We start from the raw sequence: 21,496 nt of genomic DNA on the forward strand, positions 1-21,496 counted from the left end.
CCACCCTGGCTGTTCTTAGAAGAACTGGAGGGATTTCTTAGAGCACACATCAAATTGCGTCATGCCCTTGCTCCGAACCCTTCCAGCTCAGTGAGGATAAAATCCAGAATCCTCATGGCTGCTCCCCCAGTCCTCAGCTCAGTGCACAGCCTGATCTCCCGTTTCTCTTTAGCTCCAGGCCCCTAGCCACGCCTGCCTGCTTCCACTTCTAGTCTCTCTCCTCCTGCCCCCTGCACACATCCTTTAGGAGGTAGCCCATGTGGTGGTGGCTCATTAAGGGCTCCTCTGTCCCCTCCTCTGGCAGGCCAGGTCTCACGTTCACACTGCCAGAGACGTCCTGTATCCCCTGTGCCCTTACCTCAGCTTGTAACCGTGTGTGTGGGTGTGTAACCACCTGGTAAGTCCTGTCCCCCTGCTACTCTCTGAGATCTGTACGGTCAGGTCCATGTCTGCCTGGTTCCAGTGTGACCCTGACCCAGGCCAGAGCTAGGCGCACAGTGAGGCGCTCAAGGATCCTTTGCCGAGTGGGTGAGTGGTGGGTGTGCAGAGTCCATGGGGATGGGGCATGCCGAAGGGAGCGGACATCTGGCAGTTGGAAAAAAATGTGGTCCAGGTGGAGACGCAGTGTAGGCAAAGGAATAAGGCAGGGAGTGCAAGGACCCGTAGAGGGAGAGTCACGTAGCTCAGATCTGCTGTGAGAGAGACCGTGAAGTGGTGAAGGACTCAGCTCTGCCCCTGGGCACAGTGCGGATCAGACCCTCGCATGTTAGCTTGCGATCTTGGGCAGATCACTGAAGTCCTCCAGGGCCATCTCCACATCTGTAAAATTAAGGTAGTAGCGCGCCCCTCAGAGGGCGCCTCGATGGTGAGTGACACAGCCTGTGTGAGCACTTGCTCTGTGGCCCCAGTGTGTCAGGCCCACTGCCGCCTCCCAGCTCACGGGGGTGTGTTCTGGTGGGACATCCCTGGGGCCGAGTAGGCCTGGGATCTGAAATGCTGGTGGGTAATGGCGGCCTTTCCTCCAGCTATGGAGTGCTGCTGTGGATGTTGGAGTCCCCGTTTTTGCTTCAGGGAGAGGAATCCGAAAGCTGTGAGTTGGATTAACAGGTGGGACAGGACTGCGGGGACCCTCTGTGGGAGACCCCTAGAAGGTATGGAGCCTCAGCACTAGGGTGGCGGTGGACACGACTGTGGACAAGGAATGGCGGATACGGGGCACCTCGAGCTCTGTGATGGAGGGAGGTGACGGCCCCGTGGAGAGGGTGTCAGACGGGAGCGCTCTGGACAGTTGTGACCAGGCCGTGGGCCCTGCAGGCGTCCCAGTAGAGCTTCCAGGCAGGCAGCGAGCCCCGTGGGACGAGGATTCAGGATTGAGGTCCCAGCCACAGGCGCGTGTTTGGGACATTGTCCTCTTCAACCTGCTGGCAGCTGGGGCCAGGACCTTGCTGGGTTTGCCGAGGGGGCAGAGGATTCTGAGCTGCGATCCAGAGATGTCTTCATAAGGGAATCAGAGGAAAGGCTGTGAGGTGGTGTGTGTGCATGTGCGTGTGTGTATGTGATGAGGGCGAGAGCCTGTGGTAGGCGGGCGGCGTTCCAGAGCGAGTTGCGCTCAGTTGCGCTCGCAGTCAGCGAGTGTTCCCGCTGAAGCATGTTTGTGCCACAACATGAGTTTAATCACGCGGTTGGTATTAAGATGTCGTATGGTAGCTGCTGGTGTTAGCCCTTCCCTAGTCGAGGAAGCCGAGTCACAGAGAGGCTAGGTTTAACGCTGGAGGCAGAGCCTGGCCCGGTAAACTCACCACAATGCTCAGAGGAGGGCAGGGGAGGCCGAGGGGGACACACTTGCTGTTTTCCTCTCAAACTTCTTTAAAAAAAAGAAAAAAAAAAAAAGAAGAGCAAGTGGAATAGCTTAACGGGGACAGCAGTGTCAAAGAGACATTTTCTCTTCAGGGTTCCCTGAGTAGACTCCCTTAAGAATGGGGAATCTCAAGCAGGAGGAGGAAACTCAGATGAAAACAGGAATGGCAGGGAGGCGGCCTCGGAGCTGTGGGCCCTGTGGTGTGCCCCATCCCCCATCATGGCCTGGCTCTGCAGTTGGCCTTGAGAAGCGGGGAGTGTCTCCAAAGGGCACGTGTTACCATGGCTGACACCGGCCTTCATGTCACCATCCAGCCTAAGGGCCGTGGCTTTGCACTTTTTTCTGGAAAGAGAGCTGAATAGCCGCTAATACGTTTATGAAGATCTTTAGTGCCTCTAGAGATTATCTGTGGGCTCCCTTCTTCTGAATGCCTTCCCCACACACCCCTCAGTGTGGGGAGGCATCTTTCTAGAAAGCAGCAGGGCACTTGGTTTTGATGCACACAGACATGGTCAGCGGTTGGACTGTGCTGCCCCCTTGCGGCTGTCGTGGGCCACTACAGCGAGAGCGGTTTTGTCCATCAGAAAGCTGATTATTATTCCCTGATTCTGAGGCTGGCTCTCAATATGGACTTCACGCACAATTCCAGGTGGCTCAAGGTCAAAAAGGTTAAGTGGGAGGATGGGGCCTCGTATCAGTGACTGCTGTCACATCTGAGATGATGGCCAAAATCACGAAACAAGTAGCAGATTAAAATCCATTGTGCAGGTGAGGAAACATTTTAAGTCGACTGATTTAGCAGATGAGGCAGTGTCTGCACTGTGTCCTTGCCTCACGGAGAGAATGAGATGAAAACAGACAGCTGACTTTCTCTCTGCGACTGCTCTCTCTGCACAGATGCCCCCATTGGAAGCCTGGAGAACGGGACAGGACCGGAGGACCACGTTCTCCCGGAGCCCGGCCCCCGGTACAGGTCAGTATTCTGGAGCCAGATTGCCTTTGGGATTGAGTTGTCTTGTTCACAACTGTGCGTTTTATTCTCTTTTAAAGATCGGAGTGCACCTGCCGGGTTGCAAGGTCAAGGCCTTATTTCACGTGTATGTCCAGGTTTAGCTTAGATCATAGAACGTGAAGTTGCCAAGGGCGTCAGAACGCGAGAGACGGTGTTTAGCAAACTTCATTTGTATTCCGCCTTTACTTTTATGGTTTTGGGGGCCATGCCTGGGTGCCTCCTCTCCCATTATGCTTGATGTTAGCATTTGATCACAATAAGGCACGATTTGATTATATAATGTCTGAGCCACTTAGCTCTTCCTGTATTTGAGAAGTGCTGAGTCTGGCATATGGTAGTATGCCCCGTATGGGTTTTCTGCTTTTCAGACAAAAGTGTCTCAAAGGGAAACAGCTGCTCAAAGTCCCTGGATGTTGGGCGGCAGAGCTCAGATGGACACCAAAATCTCCCCGATACCCCGGGAGCCTCGTTACTCTTCCAGTTTTTCTCTCTATGCTTTTAATTTGGTGCAAACTTGGGTGAATAGGGATAGATCCCATCTGCATTTTCAGCCTTAGCTCCGGGGTGGGAGTCCCTGATGACCCCGAAGCATGCTTGGTGTTATGGACAGGGCTCTGCTCCCCGATAGTGACAAGGCCTATAGGTTTCTGCATAGTTTGTACACAGTCAGGGAGGACTGGGGTTACCAGGTCCCTCCAGGATGCGGAGTCTTTTTTGCTGTTTATTTTAGACAAATACTGAGTATTGATCTCGGGGATACACACAGACTTCGGCGAGAAGGCAAATTTGCAAGTAGGGAATCCACACATGATGAGGGCTGCCTCCCGGGCTTTTAGCAGGTGCACCTGAGTACCCTTACACCTGCTCGGTTTTTGAATGGTGACGTTGTATATTTTGAGCGGCCGAGCGTAACTTCCTTCTGTCTGCCTTCTCCCAGTGTGGAAGCCAGTCCTCCCGGCCAGGGAAGCCCTCTGAGCAACCTGTTACCTTCCGCCTCCGTGCCAGAATCGATGACAATTAGTAAGTACTTTCTGAGTGTCCTCCACCAACACTGGGTGAGCCTTGGGCCTGCACATCAGTGGAGTGCCTTTGCCCTTGCTTCTGTGTGACTGCGGACTTCGTGCAATGCGGGGTAGAGCCAGGTGTGTGTGTGTACCTGGTCGTGGAATCGAAATGTGGTGTTCGGAGCTAAGCTTCCTGAGCTACAGCTAATACCCGGTGCTTGGGTGTGTGCACGCTCTAGAGGACAGGCTGCAGAGATGGAGCAGCACTGAGCCAGAGGGAAACTTGTGTTGTTTAAGGTTTGGGGGTTTGCATCCTGGAAGGTTGTCAGCTACAGAGGAATTGTGCTAGTTGGATTTCCTTTGTAGCTCTGGAGGAATCCTTTTTGTGAGGAAGGAAGAGTATGTCTCTATGTTCATTAGACACTGGGACTCCTTCTCTCTAGCCTCATGGTCCAAAATGGCTGTTGTGGCTCCAGCCATCCCATTCTCCTCCCAGGTAGCAAGAAAGAGGAAGGAGCAAAGGAGAGACTTCCTCCATTTCCTTAGGTAGAATTCAGGGTCTGAACTTTCTTAGGGAAAGAAATTACAACTTTTTTCTCTAGCTTTTGCCTGAAATGTACATTGCCTTCAGTTATGAAGGTAGAAGCAAACCAGAGAAACCATAGCAGTTTAGCAAAATGGGTGATCTTGCTTTGTGAAAGTCACAGGCGCCTGTGAGAACCATGACATGAACAAAATCTCAGAATGTTGTTTCTCCTGGACAACAGTTTTCAATGCGATAATAAATAATTCTATGTATTTCTCTATCACTTTTATTTTTTTACATTTTGATAGTTCTTTTTCAATAGAATCCATTTCCTTTGTAGTCTGGTGTGTTTTATGTGTTTTGAACTATTTTTTGAGAAGAGGCCCATGGGCCTCACTGAACTGTAGAGTGGGCCCAAACAGGTGGTACAGAACAGGTGGCCCCGTCCCAGGAGGTGCACACAGTAGCCCATCGGCATGGCCAGAATCAGCCCCATGGCCTCCCCTGGCTGCTAGGGAGGCAGAGTCCTGTCCTGCTCCCCAGTAGGGTTTTCACTGCTAGGGAAGGAAGAGCGGAGTTTGGGAGCTAGCTGGCATCCTCTGAGTAGGGGACGAAGAAGGAAGTGACCAGACTCTGTAGGGTGGGCGCTGTGGGAATGACCAGTCTGTGTCTGTAATGAAAGCGTGTGGTTCGTCACGGCTGGAGTTCAGCCATGTGGTTATCTGTAGATTGACGCACGTGGGGCACCCGGGGTAGGAGAAGTCGCTGGCTTCCAAAGTTCTGTTACTTAATATTTCTTTAAAGATTTTATCTATTTATTTATTTATTTGTCAGAGAGAGAAAGAGAGAGAGCACAAGCAGGGGGAACGGCAGGCAGAGGCAGAGAGAGAAGCAGGCTCCCCGCTGAGCAAGGAGCCTGATATGGGACTCTATCCTAGGACTCTGGGACCATGACCTGAGCCGAAGACAGCAGCTTCACTGACTGAGCCAGCCAGGCGCCCCAGTTCTGTTACTTATTTACTGCTGTATTAGTTCTTACCCTGCAATGTGGTTTTTTTTTTTTTGTTTGTTTGTTTTTTTTTTTTTTTAAGTGGGTGCACTTAAGAAAACCTGAATGCCTTTACTGGAAAAGGGAACTTTGCACGAGTATAGTAAGTGGAGAGCCACTGTCAGTTGACGGAAATGGCAGGTAGCTGAAAATTAAGACATTGGAGAGGACCCAGTATGGAGTCGGCCTAGATGTCATTGCCTGGCCCAGCTTCTGTCCGAGACCCCCTCCCATTGCTGTAAGGAGAGGCGAGTGACTGAGCAGCAGCACGAGGGGCTTGGAGATATCCTCGTGCTAAACTCAGACCTTTTTCTGGGAAGAAACCAGAAGGATTGAGAACACCCAGAAGCCCTCTTGTTGGGGGTCCCTGATCCTTTCTGCCTCGTCTTTCTGCGTCTGCAGTGCTCTCTTTCTGAGTGGGTTACACCTTGTGTAGAGATCCCAGACTTTTCTCTGGCTCCAGGTGTTTCTGCTCCAAAGAGCACCGGGTTTTGCCTTACTTGGGTCTGTCTCGTAAAGAACAGCGCCCCCGAGCTTGCGGGCTCGCACACCAGGCCTCGCCCTTGTCAGGCGCAGGAATCTTTGGGCGCCCCAGCAGTTGCGCAGCGGCATGCTTCCAGGCGGGGTTCTTGCTCCCTGGGGAGGCGTCCCCTCCTGCAGTGTCCCACCATGTCTGGTTTGTCAGAGGCTCTGGGGCCTCCTGGGCCACGTTGGGCTCGAGGAAGCAGCGGGCCCTGCTTCCACCAAAATCTCCGCCATCAGCACGCAGCGGATGACCACAGTGCTGATGGTGGAGATTTTGGCTGTTCGTCTGTCTGTACTCGTATATACCATCTTCCGGCTAGTTTTATTATTTGGTATCTTTGGCAAGTAGGGACCTACCCAGAGTTTGTCACATGAATCTCCAGATGTGTTACCACACCCACATCTTGACCCTTGATACTCTGTGCTAGTGGACTTTGTGGGCGTGATGGTGCGCTGCCTGGGGCAGGGGCTGGTGGTGCCGTGTCACCTGTGTGTGCTCTGGATGAGAGACCTGGGTTCTTTTTTTTTTTTTTTTTTTTTTAAAGATTTTATTTATTTATTTGACAGATAGAAATCACAAGTAGGCAGAGAGGCAGGCAGAGAGAGAGGAGGAAGCAGGCTCCCCGCGGAGCAGAGAGCCCCATATGGGGCTCGATCCCAGAACCCTGGGATCATGACCTGAGCTGAAGGCAGAGGCTTTAACCCACTGAGCCACTCAGGTGCCCCGAGAGACCTGGGTTCTTAGAAATTTGGGGTGGAAGGTGACTTTGATGTGTGTCCGCCTCGTCCTGCCTTTGCCCCTGTGACATCCCAGAAAAATAAGAAGAGCGAGCCTGTCTGGGGTCCAGGGTGTCAGCTGGGGTGGCCGTGACAGTACCACAGGCCGGGAGGCCTGAGCAACAGTCTCTCGTGCAGTTTCAGAGGCTGGAGGTCCAGGTGACCTCGGTGCTGGTTCCTGGCGAGGCCGCTATCCCTGCCTTGCAGGTGGCCTTTTCTGCCTGCTTCCGCGTTCCTGGTGTGTCTTCTCTGCTTGTGAGGACCCTGGCCTACTGAAATGCGGTCCCACCCTCAGGACCTCATTTAACCTTAATTCCCTCCGTAAAGGTCCTATCTCCAAATACAGTCCCATTGAAGGTTAGAGCTTCCCATGGGAATTTTGGCTGGCGGGGGCTAGGGGCCTCATTCAGTCCTGGGGAGTCCCGAGACTGTGTCCCAAGAGCTGTGCGACTCCAGATGAAGAATCCTATCCCAGCACGGGAAGCACATGGGCTTTGAGTCGGGAGATGTGTGACTCTGAGAAACCCTGCAGAGCCTGGCGGAGGGGCCCCAATTCTCTGCGACACAGAGAACCCTCCCTCATGTCCTGCCGGGTGCCTTCCCCAGCTGCACCCAGTCCTGGGTGCGGGGGCCGCCCGGCACTGTGGTGGCACTAGAGTGGGGCTGTGTCATCCTCGGTGCTCGGGGATGACAGGCGGGTCCTCTGCCGGCAGCCTTCCCCTCCTGGGGACCTCTGAAGTGGCACAGGGTGTGGTCCTGGGCTTTGTGGGTGTATGTTCTTGTCATGAAGTGTCCAAGAGAGGTTGGCGTGGTCAGGCCCACATTCCCACTCTTTCTCCGACGCCCTTTGGTAGTTAAGACCACGCAGAGCCTGTTGGGAGGAAGTAATGATTTAGCAAAGTAGTGAAGACAGTTGGCGCTCAGGAGATCACCCGTGCTTCTGCCTCTGGGCACTTGCCATTCGGGCAGGTGTGTGTGTGTGTCTGCGTTCGGGGTGCGCAGGGCCGTCTGGCGGGGGGGCGGCTGCAGCCCGCCTGTTGCCGTCTCGGCCCGGAGGGGCAGGCTGAAGGCCGGCTGCCCAGTTTCCCAGGCTTCCCCCAGGTCTCAAACCTCTCACGGCCTGTTTCCGTATCCAGACACCAGGATGCCACAAACGCCCGCTTGCCGAGAAGAGTATCTGCGTCAGAGCGGGGTGTAAGTTGTGTGAATAGCACCGCTTACCAATCTGCTTATCTGCATTCTGCTTTCTTAGCATCGTTTTCTAGCACTTTCCCCTCTTCATCTCCCTGGTCCTCCCGCCGAATGGCTGTGTAATAGTCCAGTTTACTGGGGATTTGGGGGGAGGGGATGCACCAGCCCCGTTACATTGTTTTCTCACTGTCTCCTCTCATTATAAGGAAAAATGAGAATCAGCGCCAGCCTTGGAGGAAATTTTTTTTCTGCTCCGTGTTCCTTTGTGGTAAATTCTTGGGGTGTGGGGCGAGCAGGCCAACGGGGAGTCCCATATTCATGGATTTGTTCTCAGCTGTCTCATGTTCGGAGGGACCGTGTTGCCAGTAGGATGACAGCTGCCAGTTTCCTTATCCTCCACCCTCCGTAGTCACTAACATTTTTTTTTTTTTAGTTTTTTAAAAAAGATTTTATTTATTTGAGAGCGCACATAAGCAGGGGGAGTGGCAGGCAGAGGGAGAAGCAGGCTCCCTGCTGTCTGATGTGGGGCTTGACCCCAAGACCCCGAGATCATGACCTGGGCAGAAGGCAGATGTTAGCCGAATGACCCACCCAGGCGCCCAGTTGCTAGCGTTTTCATGCATCTGCTACTTTGAGAGCCGGGAAAATGGCACTCAGAGGCTGGGTGGCTGTGCGCTCCCTGGAGGGGCTGTCCCCTCCAGGCCTTTAACATTTGTAACCTCCCCCCACACCCCAATTACATGGGTTGCTTATATCCTTCATTTGGGATCTTCAGCCCTCCCAACCTCCCAACCCTGTTCTTCCTGGTGTGGAGACCACATGGGAATGGGGTACAGAGTGCTACTTGCTGCTCCTGGCGCTGGTCGTGTGGCTCGGGGATGAGAACCCCCCCCCACCCCTCCGTACTTACCTTGGCCAGTGTGTTAGGCAGCAAGAAGCCAACAGCCTGCCCCGGGGAGCTGCCAGGCCAGAGGGGAGGACAGACACCGGTGACATGGACAGACTCGTGAACTTTGCTGGTACATCGCAAGGGCTAGGAAGGTGGGGCACGGAGGGGGGTGTCTCGGTGTGTGTCATTAAGACAGGTTGGTGCGGCAGAGCTGAGGGTGAGGGGTGAGGGGTTTTGGCGGTGGATAGTGACAGTGGAAGCGTGGCTGGGCAGAGGGGAGAGTCGAGCCGAGGATGCTGGAGAGGGCCCTCCGTCTGTTCCGATCCCAGTGGGATCGAGCAGTGGGGAGCGGGGTGAGGGTCTTAAGCCAGAGTGCTGGGGCCATGGCCACTTGCTCTTATGGCAGGTCCTGTGGCTTGTCTGCTACCTCAAGTGTCCTCAGGAGCCTGCCTCCCAGTCCTTCCTGGAGGCCCCGGTGGCCCTTGCTTGCTCCAAGGCGCTTGAAGGCCTCCCTGGGCTGCACAGGCTGGGGACTCCTGAGTTGACATGGGTGTCCCTACTCCTTCAAGCTGCCAACAGCTCCCAGGCAGTGCCCTAGGCCCCGAGCCCTTGCACCCGTCATGCAGGGGCATGCTGAGTGCTGCAGGAGAGCAGGGGGAGGACTGTTTCATGTTGAGGGGGGGTGCGACCTGGTGCAGCCACCCTGGGGTCTGGCCTTGGCTCCAGGGCTTCCTGGCTGGGTTTCCCTTCCTCTTTTTTTTTTTTTTTTTTTGCCTCCAGACTCTCTGGGACCCTGTTCTTCATATGTAAAATGTCATATGTAAAGTAAAGACACTTACTTCTGGAGACCTTTGTGGGGGATCAGTTTGGAGCCCATTCGGCAGCCCCAAGGGTTTAAGCTGTAAACCGCAGTTAGAGCCGAGACCCTTAGGATTGTGGACCTGGTCCCTGATGTTCCCATCCTGGTCCTTGGCCCGTCCATCTTCAGGTAGCAGGTCAACTCACGAGTTCAGACCTTTCTCTGGAGCAATTCCAGTTTCCTTCAATGAGTGCCTGGAGGAGATTAATAGTATGCTTATCTCCATCGTGTCGCCTGTTGTGACCCAGACTGTACACATGTTATCGCTCAGTTGTCACAGCATCCCTGCAAAGTGGGTGTGTTGGCCTTGTCTTCTAGCTGGAGGAAACAGGCCGAGGGAGGCTGTGGAAGGTCCGAGTGCCAAGATGTGGTGGAGCTGGGGTTTCCTTCCTCTCCTCCTCCTCACTGTTTCTGGAAGCCCTCCCCCCCTGCTTCGGGAATGACTGGCCCTCAGAGGGAAGTATTTAGGTCTGCAGAGATATCCATCTTTTTTTTTTTTTAAAGGTTTCATTTATTTATTTGGCAGAGAGACACAGAGAGAGAGGGAACACAGCTGAGGGAATGAGAGAGGGAAAAACAGGCTCCCCACGGAGCAGGGAGCCCGATGTGGGGCTTGATCCCAGGACCCCGGGATCATGACCTGAGCTGAAGGCAGACGCTTAACGACTGAGCCACCCAGGTGCCCCGAGATGTCCCTTCTTAAAGAAGCTTTCCTCCCCTGACCACACATCCCAAAGAGCTTGCTGGCACCACCCACTCTGTTCCTCTACGTCTGCTGATTGCAGGTTTTCGAAACGTTCCTGACCTGAACATACGGTCTGTTTTCTGTGTCCCCACAGGATGTGAGTTCCTGGAAGATGGGTGCTTAGCCTGCTCATTCACGCCTGCACCCGATGCCTAAAATCCTGCCTGCCATGGCGTTGTGGCTCAAGAAATTTTAGTTGAGGGGGTGAAGGAACGATCCAGTGTTGATTCGAGTTCTAACAAGCCTGAAAACTTTTATTTATTAATTTTTAAAGTTTTTATTTTTTTACTTGTGTGAGAGAGAAAGAGCGTGTGCAAGCACCAGCACGGGGAGCGGGAGACGGGGAAGCAGGCTTCCCGCTGAGCAGAGAGCCTGATGCGGGGCTTGATCCCAAGACCCTGGGATCATGACCTGAGCCAAAGGCAGAGGCTTAACGACTTAGCCACCCGGGCGCCCCCCCCAAAGCCTGGAAACTGTTAAAACATTTTTTTAAACTTAAAACAAAACACATTTTTAAAAAATTTTCTAAAACTTTAAAAAGTGTTCTGCAGGAATGAGCTGCAAGCCAGTCCCCTGATCACCACTACATCTCTGGCTTGGTCTATGGCATAAGCCCAGGACTGTGAGTTACACGTGGGGGCAGGGGAGCGAGTGGATCTTCTCTGTGCCCCACACCAGGGAGCAGGCAGCTGGTGCTAGCAGAAGGAGCACTAGCTTGGGGATTGAAAACTTGGTGCTGACACTGGCTCTGATAGCAGTGGGTCCCTTGGTCACTCTATGCCTCAGTTTTCCCAACTTTGAAGTGGAGGAGACCACCCTCCAGGATTCCTGGCATTTCTGACTGTCTGTCCTGGGAAAGGGGTCATCATCCCGACGTTCTCCTTTGCGACCACGAAAGAGCCAAGTCGTCAAAGTCGGGAAGTTTCTCGTGTCTTGCCTGGTCAGGCTTGTTGCTGTGTCCGTGCAGGCCTCTCCTTCTCTCCGCGCAGACGGCCTCCTTTGCAAACGTGTTGACTGTTGAGCTGACTTTGCATGACCTTGGCTCGGGAAGCTAGTAAGCATAAACCTACTGATGCTGACATTTGGCCCGTAGTTTTCCTTCTCCAGGCCAGGTGTCAGCCGATGCAGGAGGCATGGCCGTTTGGAGAGAGGCAGGGTGGGGTTTGTACGAGTGCCCGGACGCCTGCGGACTGCTTGGAAGAGTCGCTGTCTTACAGAGTTGGGAAGGGCGAGTTAACCTCTGTGAAAGGCAAATGCCACCTTTGGGTTTGGATTCTGGGTGGCCAGCAGTCCTTATCTGCACGGTTGCCGCCAAGTTTCTCTCACCAGTGCTGCTCGTTGAGACGTATACATTCTTTACGCGTCCTTTGTTTTCATAGTATTCTGGCGTGGGTGGTCGCAGCTGAGTTGAGTTGTGAAGGACGCCTTTTGGGGTGGAAAGAACACTGAGCTCAGGCAGACTGTCGTGTTGCTGTACACGAGCTCTGTGACCTTGGGCAAGTACTTTACCTGCTCTGACCTCGGTTTCCCAGTCCTGGAAAGGAAATGAAGTGTTAACCTGCTTACAGCATTCTTCACGAGGTCTGTGCAGTGTCTGGCTTGGAGCCCAAAGTATCTTGGTGTCGCATGTTTCCCTGGGAGCCGGCGGAGAGCTTCAGAGCCCGCAGAAGCCCTGTGATCGTGTGCAAAGTTGTTTTCGTGTGTTCGTGCTCACACATGGATCTTCCCTGGGGAGAATTCCTTTGCTTTCATCATTCTTCCTCAGAGGTTTCCGGACCTTGGGAAACAGTGAGGACCATGTGGATGCTTAGTTTGCCGTAACGGCGCATTGTGAGTCTGGGGCTGGTTATCCTTGCTGTGGGTCTTCCACGCCGATGTTCCTACCGGGTCAATCGCTGTCTTCTTCTTTTTTTTTTTTTAATATTTTATTTATTTATTTGACAGAGAGAGAGAGAGAGAGATCACAAGTAGGCAGAGAGGCAGGCAGAGAGAGAGGGGGAAGCAGGCTCCCTGCTGAGCAGAGAGTCCCATGCGGGGCTCGATCCCAGGACCCTGAGATCATGACCCGAGCCGAAGGCAGAGGCTTAACCCACTGAGCCACCCAGGTGCCCCCGATCGCTGTCTTCTTACCCGCCTCCCTCCACAGCTGAGCAGTGGGAGCTCGGGCACGTTATGGGGCCTGCCTGCACCTCCGTATTCTCATCTGTAAAATGGGGTGAATGATAGTCCACATCTAATAGGATTGTGAGGATGCAGTGAACTAACCCAGGACAAGTCCTGAAGATATTCCATGTGAATCATACCTTGGTAAGAAAAACTGGAAAAACATGTCGCGGAGAGTACCTGGCATGTCGTACGTGTTATTGTTGTGAACCTCGCTTGAAGGTTACATTGCTGGCCGACCATCGAAGGCAGTACCTGGGCCTTGTTGAGCTGCCAGCGGGTAGACCCGATTTCCTGTTTCACTGGCGCCCTCCCTGCTGCATAGGCCGAGACAGTTCCCTCTGCCTGGCTCTTACTCCTTAACGTTTCCTCCTAGTTGAGAGGTCGTCAGCGTGTACCCTCTTTCTGTGAGGCCGTAAGAGTGGAAACGAGGGTCAGATAGGACAGTGGTTCTCAGTGACGGGCACTTTCAGCCCCTGGAGGACATTGGGCAGGATCTGGAGACATTTTTGGGTGTCCCATGGGGATGGGGTGCTGCTAACATCCCACTGTGCACAGGACGGCCCCACAGCGGGGGATGGCCCAGCCCCACAGGTCAGTAGTGCCAGGGCCGAGACACTTCATGATAGGACAGGAGGAGGCAGCGGGGCTGTTTTCCAGGAACCAGATTTTATTTTAGACCTTTTTCATTTTTTTGACCACTTGCCTCCTGCTCAGCTCAGGGGATTGAACTTAAGAGAAGGAGGAAGCCCAATGAAACCGATGAAATGACGGCCCCAGAGAGCATTTGCTCTTGGGTCTACCTTTGGGAGCCGCCTTGTTCCGTCATTGCAGCGGGATGATTTAGGGGGGCTGGTGCATCAGAAGAGCACCTGCACAACGCGCCAGAGTACATGACAGCCGGGTCATCGTCCCCATAGCTGCAGAGACCGTCACGGGCAGCACGTGCGGCTCCTTGGGACCCAGTTTCCTAAGAATTCCTTCAGTTGGTACTTATTGGTATTCACGTCAGCCCCACGTTCCTTCGCTCCCTCTCTACGAAAACGAGTATCTACCCCTGAACTGAGTTCTTTGTTGGACCGTATGATCATTTGGGAGCTGGAAGGTGGAAGCAAGGGGCTCCGCCTTCCTTCGGGCGCAGTGCAGGAAGGGCAGCCCCGCGGCCACCAGGGGGCGCTCCGGCTCTTTCTCTGCCTTGCCCGTCCGCGCTCTCCTGCCGCCGTGGGTTGCTGGGGTCTGGGTTTTTGATGCCCAGCGCTGGGGCCTATTTTAAAGGCGAGGTGGGGGTGGTGCTGGCGGCGGGAGCAAGGGCCCTCTCTAGCTGGAGAGCACTGAGCATGCACGGAACGGTGTATCGGCCGTGAGTGCAGCGACGGTTGCCAGTGGCTTTCTGAGGCGGTGTAGGTGTCTAGCCCTATTTCGCAAAAGGAAAATAGGCTAATTAGAAAATATTTCTCCTTTGTCATTGCTTCTCATGAAATAGGGTGAATTCTCCATGGAGCTGTATTCATCATCACAGTCCTGATCATTGCCTCCTTTTCCCTTTTTGGGGGCTTGGGGGTGGGTTGGGGAGTGGTAGGTGGTAGAGAGAGGTAAGCCCAGATGCTCAATGTGATTATTTCTTCTTGATTTCTCCTCACGTTTGATACCGAGCTGGGGCAGAGGGCAGGAAAAACATCCTTGGTTGTCACTAGGCCTTGCTGAGCGGGTCCTTTTTTTGTCCCAGCTGTTACTGGACGGGATTCTCAATGCGAGTGAGGAGGTCTGGCTCATTGCCTGGCAACGCGATTCCAAACATTCCGCAGCTTGAAGAGTGCTGTAGTAACGATTCCGATTCTGAGGAGGTGGCAAGGCCCCACGGCCAGCCGGTGGCTTGGTCCAGGGCTGGACGATTCAGTTGGAGGCAGGGAGGGGGGTGGCCAGCAGGCCGCTGCTTTGCCTGTACAACGAACCCCTTGCCCCCTTAAGCACAAGGAGTGAATCCAGCTGGTAACGGCTGTCACAAGTCCTTGAGTTGGGCGAGTTTCTTTAAAGGGGAAACGCCTCACTGAAAGTCACCCGCTGGACCTGCAGTCATGGTCTTGGTAGCTAAAATGTTCCCGATGACATTTAGGCACGCCTCACTTCTCTGTTGATTTGTTTATTCCACTCACAAACCTTTACTGAGCGCCTCTCACACACTGGGCACTGTTCTAAGTGCCGGGGAGTCAAAGGTGTGGGAGATCCAGCTCTGCCACGCAGAAGCTCGGTGCCTCAGTTTCCCCATCATGAAAGTACAGGTTACAAGAGTCCCAGCACCCTGGGTTGCTGTGGGGCGTTCAGTTCACGTTACGTGCTTATGGCAGTGCGTTCAGCATGTGTGAGTTCTTGTTCCGTGGACCCTGCCCACAGGAACTTCAGAATCTCTTGGAAGTAACCGTGGTGAGAAAACCCACAAGTGAATGAGAAATGGCTGCGCGGGGGACAGGAAGGCGGCTGGGTCACGCGGGGGGGTGTATTCGTTGAAGCCTCTGGGCAGTGAGTGACTGCCCCAGTGCTCGTCCCTCTCCACTACCTGGAATGAGCCCCTCCAGAGCGGGAAATCCTAATCCGAGTGTCGGATCAGGTAGTCCAGCTTCCCCTGCTTACCTGGAACTGGAGGGTCCTCCAGCCCAGTGCGGGATGGTGTCCGTAGTGGACAAGCATGACTGTTTCCCTGCTGGTGCCTAGGGATGGGGGCTGCCGTCCAGGAGGACAGAGGAGGGAAGGGCTGAGGGGTGGGTGTGCGGCTTTGAGGCAGCCTTGGTGAGGAGGGGAGGGCTCTCCAGGGGAAGGGCAGCCATGTGCAAAGGCTGTTGAATGGGGCATCGAGGAGCCCTGCCTCCGAGCCCTGCTCAGCGCTGCGGGACACCCTGTGGGTCTGGAGGGCCTCTTCCCGCTGTCAGGAGGCCCTTGAGGAAGTGATGGCGATGCTACCTAGTCCTCCGTCCTCTGACCACACGTACTCAGTCTTTGCAGGATCTTGAGGGTGGGGCTGCTGTTAGCCCACGTTATAGAGGGGAAGTGACTGGCCCAGCAGGGGGAGGGGAGGAAATGACTCACCGCGTGCATTTGGCCCACGTAGGCTGTGCTTCAGCTGGCCTGTGTCCCAGGGCATGTTCAGGAGTCTGTCTTTCGGGGTGACCTCCTGCTTTTGGCCGGCGTCACTCCGCTGGGAAGCTTTCCCTTACCCATCGTAACCACAGGCTGCTGTGAACTATCGGGACTTTCCAGGTCTCAGTATCATGCTCCTGGGTCTTTTGAGCCAAATGTGATTTTTGCCCTCTTTTGGAATTTCATCCTTCTAGTCTGAGGTCTCTTGTGTTCCTGCCGGCTCCCTTCACAACGCAGTCTCCTAATTGGTTTATAGACTTTCGGCGTGGGTGCTCTTGACCCTCAGCCAGGAATGATCCTTGGTCTGGAGGCTCCTAGTGGGCTCTCAGCTGGGCCTGACAGTGGCTTCTGTCATAGTCTGTTGTCTTTCCGAGCTGGCCTGGGCTCTTTGCTCAGGGGATGCAGCCCCAGTCAGTCTTGTTTGAGGTAGCAGCTCTGTTCGACCTGTGCCACGGGAGAGCCGGGCCAGCTCAGTTAGTAGAGATGTGCCCCGTTACCGGGTTTGAAGTCGGGGTGGAGGTGACAGGTCACCGGAGCACTGGGCCCAGAGGACATGCCACGCCCCGGGGGCTCATGTCCTAAAAGGGGGCGAGCACCCACCCGTGAGAGGGCCTGAGCAGTATAGGGGCAGAGTACTTATGCTCTGGCTCTGGCTCATTTCTTCCTTTTCTTCCACCTCGTCTCTCTCCTGTCCTGGATCTTATGTTACCCTTATTTATTAATTTTTTAAAAAACTTTTATTTATTTATTTGACAGAGAGAGACACAGCCAGAGTAGGAACACAAGCCCGGGGAGTGGGAGAGGGAGAAGCAGGCTTCCGGCCGAGCCGAGAGCCCGATATGGGGCTCGATCCCAGGACTCCGGGATCATGACCTGAGCCAAAGGCAGACGCTTTATGACTGAGCCACCCAGATGCCCCTTAAGTGTTACCTTTAAAGAGAACTATTAAAATTGGTGTTATGTATGTGAATACGTCTGCTTGGAAAAGCCTAGAAAGTGGTAATGGGACACAGCAAAGATTTTGCCTTCCCCCTTGCTCCCACTGCAGCCTCCTCAGCCGCCCCCAGGCCCCAGCCCCTAACCTTGGTGGGGTTCAGCCTCCGGAGGGACACACTGCTGGACTTGCTCCTGGCTGGTTCTGATGGGGGATGGACAGGGCTGGCAGAGCGTCTGCCCCTCTCTCTGACATGGCGTCAGGTTGCTCAGCAGCACCGGGCTGCCTCAGGCCCCTGTACCCAGTCAGCTTTCAGGGGCAAGGGATGCAGTCCCTGCTCGTCCTTCCCTTAGGAGCAGCCCCCTCCCCTGGAATCCCCTTTGTGGCCTGGGGAGCGCCTGTTCTCCTTTAGGACTTTGCTTAGGAGTCACCAGACAGACAGCTGCAGATCAGAATGGTGGTCTCGTGGGCAGTAGAGCTGCCTGGAAATTTGTTTTAAAGCTGTGAGCTGAAGGACTTGCAAGGATGTCAACCCTGAGTTCACGGGTCAGGCGGAGGCCCCACAGTGCGGGGTCCTGAGCGTAGCCCATGGGTGAGTGAACAGCCGGTGGGCAGCGGGAACCTGCAGGGGGCTGGGCCGGGCTTGCCCATTGCCTCCTGTGTGACTCCTGAGCGGGTCGTCGCCTGCCCCTTGGGGGAGCTGTGCACGAGGGGCAGAGAGACGGGGGCGGGAAGCTGGGGGCACCTCCTCCCCACGGAGGTGGTCGCTGAGAGACCCGGCATCTCTCCAGCACAGAGCCCCTGCCTTGAGAAGAGATACAGGGTTCGGGCTGTGTTTAGGTAGGCGGTTGTGGGTGGGTGACTTCCCTGAGGCTCTGTTTCCTCTTCTGCAAAATGGGATCAGGAATCTCTGCCTCACAGATCCATGGACAGCCTTCATGAGATGGAGCCTAGAGAATGGAGCCTGAGTGTGCTGGGCGACTGGCCGGGTGTCAGACCCACGGCCCCTCTCACTGGTGGTCAGGCTGAGTTCCAGCGTGCCACCCTGTTCCCTGGTCCTTCTCTCGATAGGCACCTCTCCGGTTCTCCCTGAAGCCGGGAAACGGGAAGCAGCCATAGAAATGGGGTCCATGTGTAGCAGGGAGGTTCGGTTCCACTCCTGGGGTGACAGGCCGTAGCTCAGTATTTAGTGACCCTGACTTGGGACTTCCCGTGTGCTGGTGGTGGGGGCTTGTGGGGGGCAGAGCTGAGTGTGTGTGTATGTGTGGGGAGAGCGCCGTGGCCCAGGTGGGTTTTGACCTCTCCCGCTGAGTTTTCTGATTTATTTAGCCATGAATTCAGACCTTGGGGGAAATGAGGCTTCAGGGAACAGAAACGGATGTAGCCCATCTTGGGGTGGGTTATCTCCTGCTGCTGGGTTCCTTCTGCAGAGCTCTGCCAGTCTTGGCTCCCAGTGTGGGTGGAGCCCTCTTGGCCCCCGCCAGCCCCTGCCCTCTTGTTCTCAGGCCTGCACTGGGGTCTGGGGGAGTCGCCCTAGCATCCATGCCCTTCGGGTTCAGGGCACGCTTATGGGTTGGGCTCTTCTGAGAAAGCAAGCGGGATGTCCAGATGTGCCCGAGCCTCCAGGATGTGGCACAGACGTCGTGCAGCCCACCGCTCTGTGCCCTCAGAGCCTTGCTCCTGGCGGGTTCTGATGGGGGCTCAGAGTAGAGGAGCCCGGATACCTACCGTTACGGACCGCTGAGGCCACGGGGACTCACACAATCAAGGTTGTACTCCGAGCGCTCTGTGCAGTGGGCTCTGCTCTCGGCATGTTCCGTTTCTTCCCCTCATCCCTGGCTGCTCTTCCCAGCAGCTCCACAAGGCCGCTGTGTCGTTACCCCCATCTTACCGACGAGCAGGAGCTAGGTGTAGGTGAGGAAGGGGCTGCCTGTCCTCACACAGGTGGTGAGGGCTTGCCGGGAGCGCCTGCGACCACGAGGGCCCGGTCCCCAGCCAGGTGTCCTGCTGCCCCTGGGTGCTTGTCGCTTATTCAGGCTTTCATTCAACACGGTAGGGGGCCGACTGCGTGCCAGGTGCTGCTCTGGGCTCGGGGGCAGGTTCCCTCGGGTGGTTCTCTGTTGTGGGGGCTCTGCTGGGCCTTGGAGGACGTCAGCAGCAGCCCTGGCGTCCCCCACTTGAGGCCAGCAGCACCTCCCCCCGGTTCTGACGGTCAGAAGTGTCTCCAGACGGTGCCGGATGTTCTGCGGGTGGGCACCCCCCACCCCAGGTGAAAACCACTGCCCTAGGGGGATAGCAGGCAACACGGAGCTTGTGTTTTAATGGAGAATTTCCGAGACCACAAACATAAATAAATCTATTGGGAGGCTCTCTCCTCGGAAGGAAGATGCAGCCGAACAGGACCACAGACGGCCCATGACCGGAGGGGCTCTGTGGCCTACTGTCTCTGAGGGCCCTTCTGATGAGGGGCTTTCTGAGGAGTGGCCTGGCACGGTGAGGAAGGGAGCCGGGAGCATGCTGAAGGAAGAGATCCAGCAGCAGGGACAGCAGGGCAGAGGCCTTGGAGTGCGAGGGTGCTGAGTGTGGCTTAGGCAGAATGAGCCAGGGGCAGCGTGACCGTGGGACAGAGAGGGCGGGGGTGGCTTTTGTGGTCACTCTGCGTGGAAGGGGACTCCGGAGCAGAGGAGGGCCGTGCTGGCCACTGGGTGGAGAGTGGATGGCAGGCGGACTGGGAGGCCAAGGAGAGCAGCCGGTCAGGGTCCAGGTAGCAGAGCCTATGGGCTCTTTTGAAATTCAGCCCATCGATGTCATTTCCGCCCTAGGTTGAAAGCCCGGGCCCACTGCTGCCCGCTTCTCCCCACGTCTAGTCCCGTCCCTCCTAAACCGAGTGTGTGTCTCTTCGTCTTTGAGCTGTTCCTTCTGCTGCTCAGGCCTCCTCTTTGACTGTTTCTTGAATCAGCTTCCTGCTCGGAAGGGCAGGGATCGTGTTTCCCTATCGGAGCACCCCGCCAGGCTGAAGGAAGCGGCCTGTTCTGTTCTTCCTCCTCCAGGCCCCTGTTGCTTTCTCTTCTCGACATCCAGTTGCTCTGAGGGACTTTTCTGCTTCACGTTGCCTTCTGAGCCTTTCGTTCCCCTCGCTTCCCCTCGCGTTGTGTTTCTCTAGCTAACCACCAGATTATTGACCCCCTAATTAATTTTAATCATTTTATATTGGCAACGTTGTTGAGTCACAGCTGCCCCTTGGTAATAATGAAAGAGGAAAGTGTCTTAATGTGTCCTTGATTCCATTTATCATCTCTCCATGGTGTTCTTGTGATCATCAAATTATCGCTTAGCCCCAGAGGCCTGTGTGATCGGGGCCCTTCTGAAATTCACGGATAAAAAGATGAACTAGGAAAAAAAAAAACCCCAAAACAGTGACCTCTGCTCACTTCAGTTTCCTGGAACTGGAAACCCACATCTAAGACTATCATTCAGGATGAGGCCACAGGAAATTGGAGTGCCTTGTCTCCATCTGTGCCTATGACTTGGTCCCAGCCCTTCTGACAGGGGCCCGGTTTAAAGAATCAAGGGATGGTTTGGTGCTTGTGGGCACGTGGATGCCAGAAGAGTCTTTTCAAGGGAGACCAGATGTCGAGATCACCCTGGCTGGAGTTCTCTGGGGCCAGGTCTTTCTAAAATGTCCCCGCCACCCATGTTTACCTGGTCGTGTGGCTTCAGAATGGCTCCAGGATTCGCTTTGGGTTGAGGCCATCACTGTCACGTGCTGCCGTCGAAGTGTTCTTTGTCGCACACGGAAGAGTCGACTCACGGATCACCATGAAAACTGGGAATCTGGTGCATTTTCCTGTGCCAGTCTTTGCTAAATGTAGTTGCTGGTTGTGGTCTTTCCTGCTGTCCGCTGTATTCAGAGCATCCTCTGCCTTCCAGACATAGGTCCAAGCGGCAGAGTACGATGAGGAAAGGAAACTGGGAAGGATGCCAGAGGCTTGCCTTCTGCCACATCTGGGTGTTGGTGGGGAATGCCGGCCCGACTCCCGCAGGTGGGATGAGCTGGCTCTGAACTTGGACCCTCTTGTGTCTGAGCCCCGATCCTTTTTGCCAGTTCCCGGCTCATCACTGTAGGAGGGAGGTTGAGGCTGGCTTTGGGGGTTTTGGGGAAGTCAGCCTCCCTCCCCAGAGTGTTGGGAACAACACAAAGGGCAGGTTTTCCCCAGTTAGTTAAACTCAAATACAAAGTTGACTGCTCTAACAACATGACTTGAAAAGAGCATTTTGGGGGGAAAAAATCCATCAATATATCTTTAATGGAATTTGACCCTTTTAGTCTTTTTTTTTAGAATTTTTTCTCTTCTGAGTAGCCCTGATAACTTAGAGCAGCAGATTTCTTTTTTCCCAGGTGATTGGTGAGCCATGAAAAACTCAAACACTGTTGACAAGCGCTGTCTGTCCGGGGCTCCCTGTCCCTTCTCCCCTCTCTTCCTGAAGCCTTCAGATTCTTCGCTATGGTCCTGTCACACAGATGAGTCACCGTCCCTGAAGTGACGAGATGGCTCTGGAGAGACGAGTTTGCAGAGTCCTCTCCGTGTGGATATTAGGTTCAGGCGTTTGAGTTGAGAAGTTGGGCAGAAGCTGGGGCCAAGGGACACCAACCGTGTTTAACAGAGAGCTCCGCCGTGGGCGTGCTGCTCGGTCTAGCGTGCGAGTTGATGAAGAGCGACTGCTTTCCAGAGGCGGCCCTCCACCATCCCTCTGCACGAAGATAGCTCCTCTAGAGGGACGGGACTCCGTCTCCATCTAAATCACACTGGGGAGGAGAGAGAGACATGGAAG

The 21,496-nt window shown here is 54.8% G+C and overlaps 1 protein-coding gene across 2 annotated transcripts in view; it reads left to right on the top strand.

The window, feature by feature from the left end:
• The window catches only part of SNX29 (sorting nexin 29), a 479,895-nt gene that overhangs the window by 79,276 nt on the left and 379,123 nt on the right, over positions 1–21,496 (top strand). For both annotated transcript variants that reach the window (XM_047712611.1, XM_047712612.1), the window contains exons 10-11: positions 2,756–2,831; positions 3,808–3,890. In XM_047712611.1, coding sequence (XP_047568567.1) covers positions 2,756–2,831; positions 3,808–3,890 — 159 coding nt within the window. The remainder of the gene's footprint in view (positions 1–2,755; positions 2,832–3,807; positions 3,891–21,496) is intronic.

Source organism: Lutra lutra, chromosome 18, assembly GCF_902655055.1.
Source record: "Lutra lutra chromosome 18, mLutLut1.2, whole genome shotgun sequence".
Classification (NCBI taxonomy): Eukaryota; Metazoa; Chordata; class Mammalia; order Carnivora; family Mustelidae; genus Lutra; species Lutra lutra.